At 39.5% G+C, this 15301-nt stretch overlaps 1 protein-coding gene across 1 annotated transcript; it reads right to left on the bottom strand.

Annotated features, from left to right (window-relative positions):
• Window positions 1-10776: 10776 nt before the first annotated feature.
• On the bottom strand, window positions 10777-11970 carry LOC110793186 (uncharacterized). The gene has a single exon (XM_021998036.2). The coding sequence runs from the start codon at window positions 11968-11970 to the stop codon at window positions 10777-10779; it is 1194 nt and encodes a 397-aa protein (XP_021853728.2).
• Window positions 11971-15301: the final 3331 nt, after the last annotated feature.

Below are 15301 nucleotides of genomic sequence, written 5' to 3'. Positions count from 1 at the left end.
GCTCAGAGGAAAAGGACAAGATCCTTTCTGTCGTCTATGATGCTATTCCCGAGGAGTATGTGAACTCTCTGCCTGGAATTGACCAGGGATACTTTGGGGCCATGCAGTCCCTCGTTCTTGACGTAAGTATTTTCTTGGAAATTTTGTGAAACACTACCTTTAAGTTTGGTGGTTTTGTGAATTGCTACCTTATAAAAACTTTTTAAAATTTAACTACCTTATAAGTTTGGTTTGTTTGACTAACACTACCATTTGACGTTTTCCGTTAATGTTTTTTTTCCGTGTGTTTGTTCTATTCATTTAAATATCTCTGTTCATTTGTCGTTTTGTTCATTTTCCATACTAAATAACCATTGTAGTGGAGTTCAAAGACGAAAAACATCAATAAAAAATGGCAAATGGTAGTGTTAGTCAAACAAACCAACTAATAAGGTAGTAAAATATAATTTTCTTTTTAAAAGGTAGCAATTCACAAAACCATCAAACTTAGAGGTAGTGTTTCATCAAATTTTCTATTTTCTTAAGTTTGTTTTTACACCTTCTTTAGTTCTCCTTCTAATGTTTTGGTTCGTGGCAGCTCTTCATCCGCTGTGCCGAAGGTAGGCAGTATCGCTTTGACATGCATCAAGAGATGTTGAAGCACAAGGACCAGATTGAGAATCATGAGTTGTACGTTGAGAGAAATGCTAGAATGATCAATGAGGACGCGGATGTCCAGATCAGGTCGGAGACGGCTGCTCAGTGAGCGGCTGAGGAGGATGCCCAGAACTATGAGAAGAAGTTGTTGGAGCATGAGGAGAGGTTGACTGCTCTTAAGACTGGGTATGCTGCCGTCTCGGAGAGAGTCACCAACTTCTCTACCAAGGTGGACGCCTGGAGAAGAAGCTCAAGGCCACCCAAGACGAGATTGAAACTATTCGGGGGGAAGCCGCTAGTTCTTTCAAGCTTGGGGAGGAGGCCATGGATGGGAAGGACTTTTCCTGGTTTAGGCGCCGAATTTCGTACCAGATGGCCGTCTCGGCCGCTCAACGCCTTGGTCTTGATCCTCCCGAGTGTTTTAGTGAGGGGGAGGATGAGGACGCAGAGGAAGAGGAGGTGAACTCTCCTGAAGATCAAGACGTCCAGGAAGGTAGCTCGACGACCCCTCATCCGTAAATTGTTGTATTCTAGTGCTGATTTTTGTGGCGTCGTTGGCGCTTGTAATAACATTGATGCCTTTGGGCATTATTTTATTTGGGTTTGTTGCGCCTTGTCCGCATGTATGAATATTTTGTGCCTTCTGTGGACTTATGCTTTTATTCCAACTCAGTTTTTACACTGATTTTTCAGGAACATGCTTTCTTGTCCAATTGTGGACGATAACCCCAGTGTCTTAGGTGATCAGCCTAATTTGGGTCGCTAATCTAGGCCACTCCTCAGGTCGTCAATCAATTAGTCTTTTGTGACGCCTTCAAAGGAGAGGGCGTCCATATTGAATGACTGCTTTGTTGAGTCTTGTTTGCATTTTCACGTCTTTAATATTGTTGATTAATTTAGGTCACTTCTAAGGTCGTCGTTCAATTAACCACTCGTGACGCCGCCAAGTCGGAGGTCGTCAATGTGGAGGGACTTCTTTGATTGAGTCACTTTCTTTTTATCAGAGTTTTGATAGGAGGAATATTATCGTCAAGTTAATATTTAGCTAAAGAGCGAAGGTAGATTGGCCGTTTTGTAGGCGCTAATTACTGGCCGTTTTGTTGGCTCTTACACATGTGGTAGGTCGTTTTGTAGGCTTAATTACATAAAGTATTCTGACTAGCCTATTGACATTCTACTCTTCAGCCACTTTTCTCTATTTTAACTGGGATACCCTCGCCGGCAGTTGGTGGTTCTTCTTCAAATTTCCTTTTGCCTTTGTCCCAGCTGAAGGAATTATGTCCTTAGACATTTCCGGCAATTACTAAATATAAATAGGAATTAATTATGAAGATAATAAGTTAATTATTTTAGTAATCATATTTGCTTGCTAGAGAATAAATGTGATTAGTAGGACAATATTGATTGGACCTACAACTAAAATATATTAATCCTATAAGGTCACACATATAAGCACTAATTGGAATGGGCCGAAAAGGCCCGATGGCAACCGGTCTATTAAGGGAAAGAATGTTGGGCTTTGGTTTTGTGTTAACCTAAAACTCTCACATTATAATAGTTATAATGTCAGGGATTTAGAAATTACGTTGATTGAAGATCTGACACAAAAAGAAAACACAAAAACCCTAACTGTCATTCTCTAAACGTCGTACATCCCAAACAAAGCAAGAGACAGATTGTGATCGTTCTCTTCCGTACTAGCATACGTGGGATTCAATTCGTGCTTGTGGACTGAGTAGAGGAGCAACAAGTGGGGCTCTAAGATCTTCGAAGCTTGCATACGAACGGGAGAACACGCTTCAAAGGTGATTATTCTTTCGACTTAATCTGATCTATACTATTGTTATGCATGAGATCCTGTGATAGATGTTAGGAAATTGTTTCCTGAAATTCCGCTTTATGCATCTATATGTTCCTACAGTGGTATCAGTTTTAGCCTCTTGCATAATATTTTATGATCATGATTGTATGCAACATTATTATTTTGATTCAATTAAGGGAAGATTTATTTATGGCTTGAATTTGCAAAATTAATATATGATATTAATTGATTGGAATCATTAAATCGTGATTTAATTAATTTTTGCTCAAAATAAATTTATAAAATTCCGAAATTTTTATCACAGGGTCGAAATTAAATATTTATCTCAAGAGTTTGGTGATCATTTGAAAGATTGTGGAATACTTTCGCAATTGACTCCACCAGGGACACCACAGTTGAATGGGGTTTCCGAAAGAAGGAACCGAACTCTATTAGATATGGTTCGGTCCATGATGAGTCTTGCCAAGTGAAATGCCATGTTGCATGGGAATGAAACCTCTTTTGGAGTTTTCCAGCTTGAATCTTGCAAGAACCTTATCAATATAAGTCTCTTGGCTAAGTCCAATCAGCCTTTTGGATCTATCTCTATGGATCCTTATTCCCAAGATGTACTCAGCTTCTCCTAGGTCTTTCATGGAAAAACAACTTTTAAGCCATTCCTTGACTGACTCAAGCATGGTCTTGTCGTTTCCTATGAGAAGTATGTCATCCACATACAAGACCAGGAAAGCAATACTACTCCCACTCAACTTCTTGTATATACAAGATTCCTCTTCATTTCTAAGGAAGCCAAAAGATTTGACCGCCTCATCAAATCTGAGGTTCCAACTCCGGGATGCTTGCTTAAGCCCATATATGGACTTCTTAAGCTTGCAAACTTTTCTTGGACTGTTTGGATCTTCAAAACCTTGTGGTTGTGTCATGTACACATCCTCTTTCAAGAACCCATTCAAGAAAGCGGTTTTGACGTCCATCTGCCAGATCTCATAGTCATGAAAGGCAGCGATCGCAAGAATTATCCTGATGGATTTCAGCATGGCTACTGGTGAGAAGGTTTCATCATAGTCGATACCATGAATTTGTCTAAAACCTTTTGCCACTAGTCTTGCCTTAAAGACATCAATGTTTCCATCTTTGTCCTTTTTCAGTTTGAAAATCCATTTGCAACCTATGGGTTTAACCCCATCAGGCAAAGCAACCAAGTCCCATACTTGATTTTCAAACATCGAATCCATTTCGGATCTCATGGCTTCAAGCCATTTCTCGGAGTCTTGACTCGTCAAAGCATTTGTGTAGCTAGTAGGTTCCTCATGTTCTAAAATATCTGTTTCAGAACTTTCAGTCAAAAGGAAATCAATATATCTCTTTGACGGAATGACGGTCCTACTAGACCTACGTTGGGGAACAACATGAGAAGTTTCCACCTCATTAGGTTGAGGGACTTCGCATGGATTATCTCCAAGTGGGACGGTAGAAGGCGCATGAATGGAATGCATCGCCTCCTGAGCATTTTCATGCTGGGTCGTCTTTGACGAGGTGTGAACCTCATCCATTTGTTGCTCATCTCGAATTTCTTCGAGATATACATTACTCCCACTTGTTTTTCTGGAAATAAACTCCTTTTCCAGAAGACACCATCGCGAGCAACAAACACTTTGTTTTCGCTTTGGTTGTAGAAGTAGTATCCCTTAGTCTGTTTTGGGTAACCCACAAAAAGACACTTATCGGACTTGGGTGAAAGCTTATCAGAAAGTAAACGTTTTACATAAACTTCACAACCCCATGTCCTTAGAAAAGACAATTTTGGAACTTTTCCAGTCCACATCTCATATGGCGTCTTTTCTACTGCTTTTGACGGAGCTCTGTTGAGTGTGAATGCCGCTGTTTCAAGCGCAAATCCCCAAAATGAGGCAGGAAGGTTAGCAAGACTCATCATGGACCGAACCATATCTAATAGAGTTCGGTTCCTTCTTTCGGAAACCCCATTCAACTGTGGTGTCCCTGGTGGAGTCAATTGCGAAAGTATTCCACAATCTTTCAAATGATCACCAAACTCTTGAGATAAATATTCACCACCACGATCGGATCGCAATGCTTTAATTTTCTTTCCAAGTTGGTTTTGTACTTCATTTTGGAATTCCTTGAACTTTTCAAAGGATTCCGACTTATGTCGCATGAGGTAAACATATCCAAATCTGCTCACATCATCAGTAAAAGTAATGAAATACCCGTACCCTCCCCTAGCCAAAGTACTCATAGGTCCGCATACATCAGTATGTATGAGGGCTAAAAGATCATTGGCCCTTTCACTTGAGCCTGTGAAAGGAGACTTTGTCATTTTCCCCATTAAGCAAAACTCACATACTTCAAATGATTCAAAATCAAATGATTTGAGAATTCCATCCTTATGAAGTTTCTCTATGCGCTTTGAGCTTATGTGGCCTAATCGACAATGCCATAGGTAAGTAGGGTTCAAATCATTTGGTTTGTGTTTCTTGTTTTCTATGTGATAGATATGGTTTTGTAAGTCTAGTACATACAAACCATTTGATAATTTAGCAGAGACATAGAACATACCATTCAAATATGCTGAACAACAATTATTTATAATTTGAAATGAAAAACCTTCCGTATCCAAAATCGGAATAGAAATTATGTTCTTGGTAATAACTGGAACGTAATAACAATTATAAAGTTCTAATATTAAACCAGAAGGCAAGCGGAAACTATAATCTCCTACAACTAAAGCAGCAACTCTTGCTCCATTGCCTACTCGGAGATCCACTTCGCCTTTGTTCAAGCTCCTACTTCTTTTTAGTCCCTGCACATTACCAATAATGTGAGATCCACAAGCGGTATCAAATACCCAAGAAGCAGTTGTAGCTAAATTAACTTCTATGACATAGATACCTGAAGTTAAAGCACCAGTCTTCTTATCCTCCAGATACTTGGGGCAGTTCCTCTTCCAATGACCAATCTTGTGGCAGTGGTAGCACTCATGTTGAGCAGCTACCTTAGCCTTGGGAGTGGCCTTTGGCTTGGTTGAAGAGTTCTCATTGGCAACTACCTTGCCCTTGTTCTTCTTCATGGGAGCCCCTTTCTTCTTGAACTGCTTACCTTTACTAACCATTAGAACATCCTTATGTTTAGGTTTACTTGGTAAGTTTCTCTCAGCCTGAATTAGTGAACCATGCAACTCTTTCAGGGTAGCCTCCCCTCCTTGCATGTAGAAGTTCAACTTAAAGTTATGAAAATCTTCAGGCAAGGATCTGATGACTATGTCAGTTGCCAGGTCCTTAGAATAAGGGAAACCCAATTTCTCCATGGTCTGAAAATGTCCAATCAAATCGAACACATGCGGACCAACGGGCTTCCCCTCTTCCAACTTGGAATCCAGAAGTTTGCAGTTTGCTTCAAATCTCTCCAATCTAGCATTTTTCTGAAACAAAGTTTTCAGTTGCTGGATTATGCTGTAGGCATCCAGACCATCAAAACGTTTTTGATACTCTGGTTCCATGCAAGCAAGCATCAAGCATGTTACTTGCAGGGAGTTATCCTCTAGAGTTTGTCTAGCTCGCCTTTGAGCTGCAGTAGCATTTTCTGGCAGGGGTTCAGGGAGAGGATTGTCAAGAACACTTTCTTTTCCTTCCGCTCTGAGAACAATTCTCACAGCCATTTGCCATTGTAGGAAGTTGGTAGCATTCAGTTTGTCTTTTTCAATTAGAGGGCGCAAGTTAAAAGTAGAGTTGTTTGCACCAGACATGATAACTACAATAAAAAGTAAAGCAAGATTCAATATAATGTTTATCAAAAGTAGCAATTAAACAAATTCAATTCACTACTACCCTTTATTCAAAATTAGAAGTCCCCATTGAATAAAGAATTAACCAAGATCCCCTCCCACTACAATCAAACGGACTTTGGCCCTGCTACTTTAATTTATATTATTCGAGGTAAGTAAACATTTTACTAATTATAACTAATTATAACTCTTGGTAGACAGGTTAACAACTCTTTGTATTTTCCTATCTCTTAGCTTCAAAACCCAAAACTTTGTCTTTTGATAGTTTTGTTGAGTTAAACCAAACATTAACATGTAAGTTTCAAAAAACCTACCCTACTATCCCCGGAATTATAAGCAACACCCTGCTTTGGCAGAACCTATTACTTATGATCTAAGGCTTTATAGGTGTTGTATGGAAAAGCACATAAACTCAATATTATTTTGGGACCTAAGTTTACTATGTTGGTTAATTAAAAGTGAACACATCGCTTTAAATAACCACATACATAAACTCAATAAGCATTTTAAGGCAATATAAAATACATAAAAATTAAATGTGATCCTAGTATGGCCCCTAAAAAATAAGCTCAAATCTTCTTGGGTTCCTGTTCATCTTTCTTGGATCTCCATCCTTGAATTTTTTATTGAACCTTCTTACTTCATCGAGCTCATAATACGAACTTTATAATCTAATTTAAACTTTTAAATTAAATTACAACAATACAGAAAGATGCGCAGATCGTATTTCAAAATTTACAAGAATACAAAACGATACGCAGATCGTATTTTCTATCCTATTTTGGGCCATACTAGTCACTTGTCTGTAACAAAATATCATAATATTCCATACACGCATATAATATCAAAATATATTAGACACAAATTATTTACTTATTAACTGTTAATAAGCAAATAACATTTCCAAAATAATTATAAAAACTTAAACAATTTAAGTTCAATATTACTTAGGAAACTTTATTATTTTAATTCAATTACTTATTTAAATATGGCAATAATCTCATTATTTAAGAATTTGCATTTAATAGAAAATCATCAATTATGCTCAACTTAGAAAATCTTATTTTCCAAAATTACCAAAATAAAATTATTTTAACTTTAGAAAAACTAAATTAAAATAAACTTTTGACCTTTTCCAAACTGACATATTCGAATCTTGTTGTTTAGGAAAATCAGACTTTTCCTTTTAATGAAGAAGTCAAACAGATTTTGAAACTGTTTTCAATTTATTATTTCTTTTTTTTTTTTTTTTATTTAATGATAATTGCAGCAGCAGCAATTTCCCAACCAAAACCCCGACATCAACTTAATCATGACGCACTCGCCAGCCAGCACCACCAGGGCCGCCGGCCAGCATCTGCGGTCGAGAAACCGTCACCTCGCCGGTCGACGCCATTAACCAGACCACGCCGGTCGACGCCATTAACCAGACCACGCCGGCAGCATGAACCACCAGCGCGTCCAGACCGACAGCAACACGAGCAACGCACGTCAAACGTGCGCGGTTCGCCGCTGCTATGCCGCCGGTGATCCACCGCGACTTGGTTTGCCTACAGCCCTAAGTCTTCCTCCACCGTGGCTCCACCGTCGCAGGTGGTGCCACCCAGCCATGGTGGGAAATTTTATTTAAATTTTGGTAACAATTACCTAAATTAAATTAATCTTTATTCAACTTTTGTTAAAGATTTACAAAATTAATTAGGTGGGATAATCCGAAAATTATGGCAGAAAATTTGAATAAATTAACAAAATTAAAACAAAATTTTAGGTTTGTTAAAAGTTAGATTTCAATTAGAATCTTTATTCAAATTAAATCTAACAAGAATTCAAATTTAGGGCATAATTATCTCGTTTTATTCAAATAATTCAGAAAAATAACAATTATAATCCGAAAAATTCGAAGTAAATTATTAGGAGGTTCTATTAAATTTTCTTAACAAATAAAATCAAAAGTTTTAATTTTTATCCTTAAATTTTATGATTAATCGAATTAAACATAAAAATTAACCAAATTCAATGATTAATATACAAAAATTCCGAAAAATAGTTAAAAAATTACCAAAAAATTTCGGCTATTGTATAAAAATTAGGGGATAATCAGTAGATTTATTTAACAAATTAAAAATCAAATCTTTAATTGTTAACAAATTATTTCCATGATTAATCTTATTAACCAATAAATAATTTAAAATCTGACGAATTTAATTTTAAAAAGTCCAAAAAATTTTATGTGATATTAACTTTTAATTTCGACCCTTAATGTCCCTTATGCCTCTGCAGTAGGGTCCATTATGTATGCCATGGTATACACTCGACCGGATGTTGCATATGCTTTGAGTATGTGCAGCAGATACCAATCAAACCCAGGAGAAGCGCACTGGATGGCAGCAAAGAATATCCTTAAGTACTTAAGAAGGACTAAGGATAATTTCTTGGTCTATGGTGGAGATAATGAGTTGGTTGCCACTGGATACACCGATGCAAGCTTCCAAAGTGACAAAGATGATTTCCGATCTCAATCTGGTTTCATATTTTGTCTCAATGAAGGGGCTGTGAGCTGGAAGAGTTCTAAGAAGAGTACCATCGCAGATTCTACAACAGAGGCTGAGTATATTGCAGCAAGTGATGCAGCAAAAGAAGCTGTTTGGATCAAAAAGTTCATTAGTGAACTTGGTGTAGTTCCTAGCATTGAAAATGGCATTGAGTTGTATTGTGACAACAATGGTGCCATTTCCCAGTCCAAGGAACCCAGATCGCACCAAAAATCCAAACATGTGCTCAGGAGATTCCATCTTATTCGAGAGATCGTTGAAAGAGGGGATGTGAAAGTAAGCAAGGTTCATACTGAGGATAACGTGGCTGATCCTCTGACTAAACCGCTTGCTCAACCTAAGCATGAGAGTCATACTAGGTCTATGGGGCTTAGGCATATGGGAGAATGGCTTTAGTGTGTTTACTTTATGTTTACAATTGTAAAGACATTTATTATGCTTTGAATGTTTATCAATAAAAGTTCATTCTTATTTAATTGTTTGGTTTAGTATTAAATAAAATGTCCAAATAACTTGTGTTTTCAAATAGGATTATCGAAAACGTTTTGATAATGGAACCCTATAAAGTGAACTGAAATCACAACTTATTAAGTCCCTAGTCTGAATCACTAAATTGGACATAAGTGATTTATGAGAAGACTAGCATGTAATTAATTGATAGTGCAGTTCCATGGGCTATGGAGACATAGGGATGTCTAATTGATTATATGGATGTATACTTGATGCATTGAGACTTGACCTAACTAGATTCTAAAAGTAGAATCAAAATTCTATATTTAGTGGATTCCTTAGACATGAGTATGTCTTAATAACCATGAGACAATTAGTTTAACCTTGACTCTGTTAAACGTCGCGCCGTAAAAGGAGGTTATAAAAGCAGTGATCAGGTGGGCTAAGAATTGAGTGGGAGTTATGGTCATACAAGAGTGAATAAGTCCTCCTATTTGATAGGAATGGTGTCTGGGCCTCTTGATGAGCGAGAACTGAAAAATTGCATGGCCATGCGGAATGGGATTAAAATGTTAATCTTTATTTGAACAGTTCGAACTCGGCGAACAAGAAACTAGAATTTGAGAATAACAGTGTGTTATCAAATTTTGGCTTTAGGAGACTTAAGGAATTTAGCATTGCGTTCTTGTCTTCGGACAAGTGGGAGATTGAAGGAATTATGTCCTTAGACATTTCCGGCAATTACTAAATATAAATAGGAATTAATTATGAAGATAATAAGTTAATTATTTTAGTAATCATATTTTCTTGCTAGAGAATAAATGTGATTAGTAGGACAATATTGATTGGACCTACAACTAAAATATATTAATCCTATAAGGTCACACATATAAGCACTAATTGGAATGGGCTGAAAAGGCCCGATGGCAAGCGGTCTATTAAGGGAAAGAATGTTGGGCTTTGGTTTTGTGTTAACCTAAAAATCTACATTATAATAGTTATAATGTCAGGGATTTAGAAATTACGTTGATTGAAGATCTGACACAAAAAGAAAACACAAAAACCCTAACTGTCATTCTCTAAACGCCGTACATCCCAAACAAAGCAAGAGACAGATTGTGATCGTTCTCTTCCGTACTAGCATACGTGGGATTCAATTCGTGCTTGTGGACTGAGTAGAGGAGCAACAAGTGGGGCTCTAAGATCTTCGAAGCTTGCATACGAACGGGAGAACACGCTTCAAAGGTGATTATTCTTTCGACTTAATCTGATCTATATTATTGTTATGCATGAGATCCTGTGATAGATGTTAGGAAATTGTTTCCTGAAATTCCGCTTTATGCATCTATATGTTCCTACACCAGCCAGATCTTTCCTCCAAGCTGATGGGTTAAGAGTTGTGAGGTAGCAGTCTCTTGCTTGTTGTTGATCTCCGTGTATAGTCCCTATTGCCCCATCGTCACACACATGCTTCAGAAGCATGAGATGGGTGACAACCACTGCCTTAATCTTGTTCAAGGTGGGGCATCCCAAAATGACATTGTATATATGCTGTCAAATCTTTGACGATTAGGTGGACGGAAGTCCACCCCCATCTTTCGTCCATCTTTTCTCCCTCCAATTCGAACCGGCAAGTTGATGACGCCTACTGGATGTATGATGCTTCCTCCAAAGCCAATGATAGGGTAGTGGATGGTCTCTATAGTCTTAGGGTCGTGAGCTAGGCGGCTTAGGCACTCCATGCTCATTATATCAGATGAACTTCCTGTATCTATCAAGATGCGTTTTACTCTCATGTTACAGATCTTGATCTCGACAACGACAGGATCGTCATGTGGGGTGGCTACACGTCCGTCGTCTGATTCACATATTTCTATCCGAGGGAATGGGTCTACTGGTGATTTCCCTGATAACATTACCTGTCCTAGACGGCGAGCATAATCTTTCTGTCCCCTCATGGTGGGACCACCAGCAGCTGGTCCTCCTGATATGACATCTACAAATCCTCCTTCGCTGTGATTTCCTTCTATAGCTGAGGCAGGTGACTTGTTTTTCTTGTAATGATTTTTTCCCGTGCCGTGAGTGCTTCTTTGCAGGTAGTTTTTTAGGTGCCCCTTGGAGGCTAGGCCGTCCTGGGCTCTCTTTAGGCTTCTGCAATCCTTGGTGTCATGCCCTATATCTTCGTGGAACTGACAATACAGCTTAGGATCTCGACTCTCAGTAGGAGATTTCATGGGAAAGGGCCGTTCGAGATCGAACCTAGTCCCGACGTCCACTAGGATTGTGAGAAGGTCTGCATTGTATTCAAAATATTCTCTCTCTTGTGGGCGTCCTCTCTTCTGTCCGGGAGAATTGGTATCATGTTCTTTCGAAAGAGCCCATGTACCATTTACTCGCGGGACTTTCCTGTCTATCTTCTCTTTCTTCCCTGAGCAGTATGTCGCTTCACCAGTCTTTCCATCCTTGGACGCACTGCATATTTCTGTTGCATGAATAAAGGCTTCGGCCTCGTCCAAGACCTCAGCCATAGTCCGGACACTTTTCTTAACTAAGTCAAACTTGAATGAACCTTTCTTCAATCCTCTAATAAAATTATCGAAAGAGACGCCATCGGGCAGATCTGGGATCTGTCCGGCTTCTAGGTTGAAGCGCTTAACATAGCTTCGCAACGACTCGTCCTTTCCTTTTTGAATGCGTCCCAAATGCATGCTTGTTTTCCTTTATTCCTTGTATGCCATGAACCTGGTGGAGAACAAGGTTTGTAGTTGGTTAAAGGACTCAACTGATCCTGGGGTCAGTCGTTCAAACCATTTGGATGCCACTCCTTTAAGGGTAGCTGGAAAATATTTGCACCATGTGGCCTCATTGGTTCCTTGAACATACATGTGGTTACGGTATGCAACTAGGTGCATGTCCGGGTCGATGGTACCGTCATAAGCTTCAATGGTGGGGCTTTTGACTTTAGGCTCTTTCGGGGCGTTCATTATGTCTTCACATAAGGGAGTACTCATGTGTCTCAATGTCAAGTTATTCAATCCCTGTTGGATATGATAATTTGGTTCACGACGGCTTGAGATCATACGAGGACGCATGCTCACTCGGTGGGGTGTCATCTGAGTTTGTCCTCGAGTAGAGGGGTAAAACGGGGGATCTTCCATAACTGGAGTAGATCCAGTGTCTGATAATTCAGATTCAGCTTCAAAATGGTCCTAACGTCTTGAGGATGGTCGCAGAATGGCCGGTGGGTTCACCCGGGAAGGTGGTCGCGTGGCGTGCTCTCGCCGAGGCAAAAAGGCTTGTTGGCCGTGGTTAATCTCCGAACGTTCTGCCAAAGGACTGGCTCCTCGACTAGCTTGTGGACGGGAACTTTCTACTGCTCTCCATACATTGGATCTAAGTGGCATTCTGTTTATCCGATTGATGCCAAGACTGAGAGGCCTTTGCGGAGCCATCCTTTCAGTGCTATAGATCAACATGTTCCTACGTATTTCATCTTGCAACGTGGTGCTCATCTGCTGTTTGAAAGTTTGATTCATTTGCTGTTGGAATCCTGCCAGGATTTCACGCATTGATCCCACCGAGACAGGCAGGTCCAAGTTTTCATTTAGCACGGCGTCCCTGACACTGGGGCTTAGATGGCCGCCTGGTGGAGGTGCTTCCAGGTCTGGTTCCTCCTCCACAATTACCTCGGCCTCCTGAGCTCGGCGCGGCGTGCTTCCAGCGTTTGCGACTCGGTTTTCTTTCTCTATATAACGTTGGCTCCTTTCCCGGGGTCGTCTCTCCTCTAATTCACCATTGTAATCTCCTTCAGATTGCGGTTCGGCCATGATACTATACCTCCCCACAGACGGCGCCAAATGTTGTGGGATCTTTTACGGTGATGACGTGTCACGCGTTCCTCAGAGGTATTTAGTATGAGCTGGCACAATCCTCTGGAAACCTACAAAACAAGAATATTCCCGTAGGAATATTCCCTCCGATGCTTAAGTAAGTATAAGCTAGAGCGAGAAGTAAATTGTAGAGAGAAGGCAGAGCAAAGATAGTTTTAAGGTAGGTGGGAATGTATTGAATGCCCCTTTTACCTAGGGATCTGCACTATTTATAGTGCTAGGTTTTCATGGGATTTGATCCTTAAACCCTGGATGTATGATTAGATGCTTTCCGAGATTAGGACATGTGTCCAACAGTGGGAGATCTGAGTAGACCTGTTGGGCCTTTTGCATGTTGGGCTTGCCTGCAGGTTTTGGACTTTTGGACATGATTTGACTAGGGACTTTACCAATCAGATGGGCTTATGGGCCTAAGTGATGGCCTTTGTTCTGGATGTGGACATGGACTCTGTATAGAGTTTGAGGTATATAGGAGGACTTTTGGCTTTCTTATTGGGCCATCCCAATAAAGCCATGTGGCAGTCTATAGTTTAGGCCACATCAATATCCTTCATTTCATAAATGGAAGGAAGGTTTGTGGTCCGACTCTAGCCGCGATAAAAGTTGATATCAGCAAAGCGTATGACCGTATACATTGGGGATTTCTATTACGTGTACTTCAGGCTTATGGTTTCCCTTCATTGTGGATTCGTTGGATTTATCAGTGTATTTCAATGGTGTCATACAAGGTTCTTATTAACGGGAAAACATAATCAACTTTTAGACCAAAATGTGGACTAAGGCAAGGAGATCCATTGTCACCATATTTTCTTCTCTTCTGTATGGATATCCTGGGACGTATGCTAACTTTGGTCAAGATATTAAGTTATTTCAAGGTATTAAGCTGGCCAGACATGCGCCGAAGGTTACGCGTTTGTTCTTTGCGGATGATGCTATGGTTTTTTTCCGTTCAACAAACTTTCTGTATGAATATTGGGGGTATTCTGGACCGTTGTTGCAGAATTTCAGGACAACCGTTGAATCTTTCTAAATCCTTTATCAAATTTAGTCCGAAAACCTATCTTCCTCAACAACATCTTTTCAAGACAATTTTGCAGATGCCTCAGGTAACAAAGTTTAGGAACCATTTGGGGGTTCCAATTGATTTAAGAGGTACGAAACGTTCGAATTTTAATTTCTTGAGTGACCATGTTGCTGAATTGATTACTTCCTGGAATGGAGTTTTGTTGTCTCAAGTCCAAAAACTTGTTCTCATTAATATTGTCCTCGTTGTTACAGTTTCTCATGTAATGATGATTTTAGAAATACCTGTGATTGTTGCAAATAAGATTGATTCAATGATTGCGACTTTCTTCTGGGCTAGGCAAGGTAAAAAAGGAATGCATTGGGTTCGAAGGGAGATTTTACATTTACCTTGGGGAATGGGAGGTCTGGGGATTAGGCGTTTGTAACCGCTTAATACAGCTTTTTTGATGAAGCAAGTGTGGAGGATGCATAAAAAATCCTCAACTTTTAATCTCAAGAGTTTATGTTGCTAAAGCGAAATTTGAATTATCCACTGGTTCCCCAATATTTGTCAAGGTAACATTTCATGGGGAATGCGAGGTCTTCGGAGAGCAGAAAATGTTTTACTCCAAGGGTGTGCTTGGAAAATAGGGGATGGAAACAGGGTCATTGCTTCAAAGGTTAATTGGGTCCATGGTAGGGTGCCTGTTTTTGCCTCTCACATAAGATTGTCGAATGCTATGGTTTGGAAGTTTAGTCAGTTTATTCAAAAGCCTGAATTACGTTGGAATGCTTCTCTTATTAGAAATTCTTTTGAGCACAAGGATGCAAATGAAATTCTTTCTTTAGAATTGCCTTCCTATCCTATCTAGATTTTTTATACTGGACTAAACATAATATTGGAAATTTCACGATCAAATCGGGTTATGCTTTTCTTCTAGAGACTGACATACAACAGTTATCGCTAAATGACCTAGATAGGAGCAGATTTCTTCCATTCTTTAAGGTACTCTGGGCACTTAAAATCCTCCCAAAACGGAAATTTTTTATTTGGAAGATGATGTTTGACGGAATTCCGGTAAAATCAAGCCTACAACAACGTGGAATATCTTTAGACTTCACTTGTGACTTTTGTGATGAAAAT

The sequence above is a fragment of the Spinacia oleracea genome, chromosome 4 (assembly GCF_020520425.1).
Source record: "Spinacia oleracea cultivar Varoflay chromosome 4, BTI_SOV_V1, whole genome shotgun sequence".
Classification (NCBI taxonomy): domain Eukaryota; kingdom Viridiplantae; phylum Streptophyta; class Magnoliopsida; order Caryophyllales; family Amaranthaceae; genus Spinacia; species Spinacia oleracea.
The sequence above is the reverse complement of the archived record's forward strand: the minus strand, read 5'-3'. Positions and strand labels throughout refer to the sequence as shown.

Bases quoted from the DNA above. Each gene is read 5' to 3' on its own strand.
- LOC110793186 (XM_021998036.2), bottom strand. From the start codon at position 11,970: ATGCATTTGGGACGCATTCAAAAAGGAAAGGACGAGTCGTTGCGAAGC.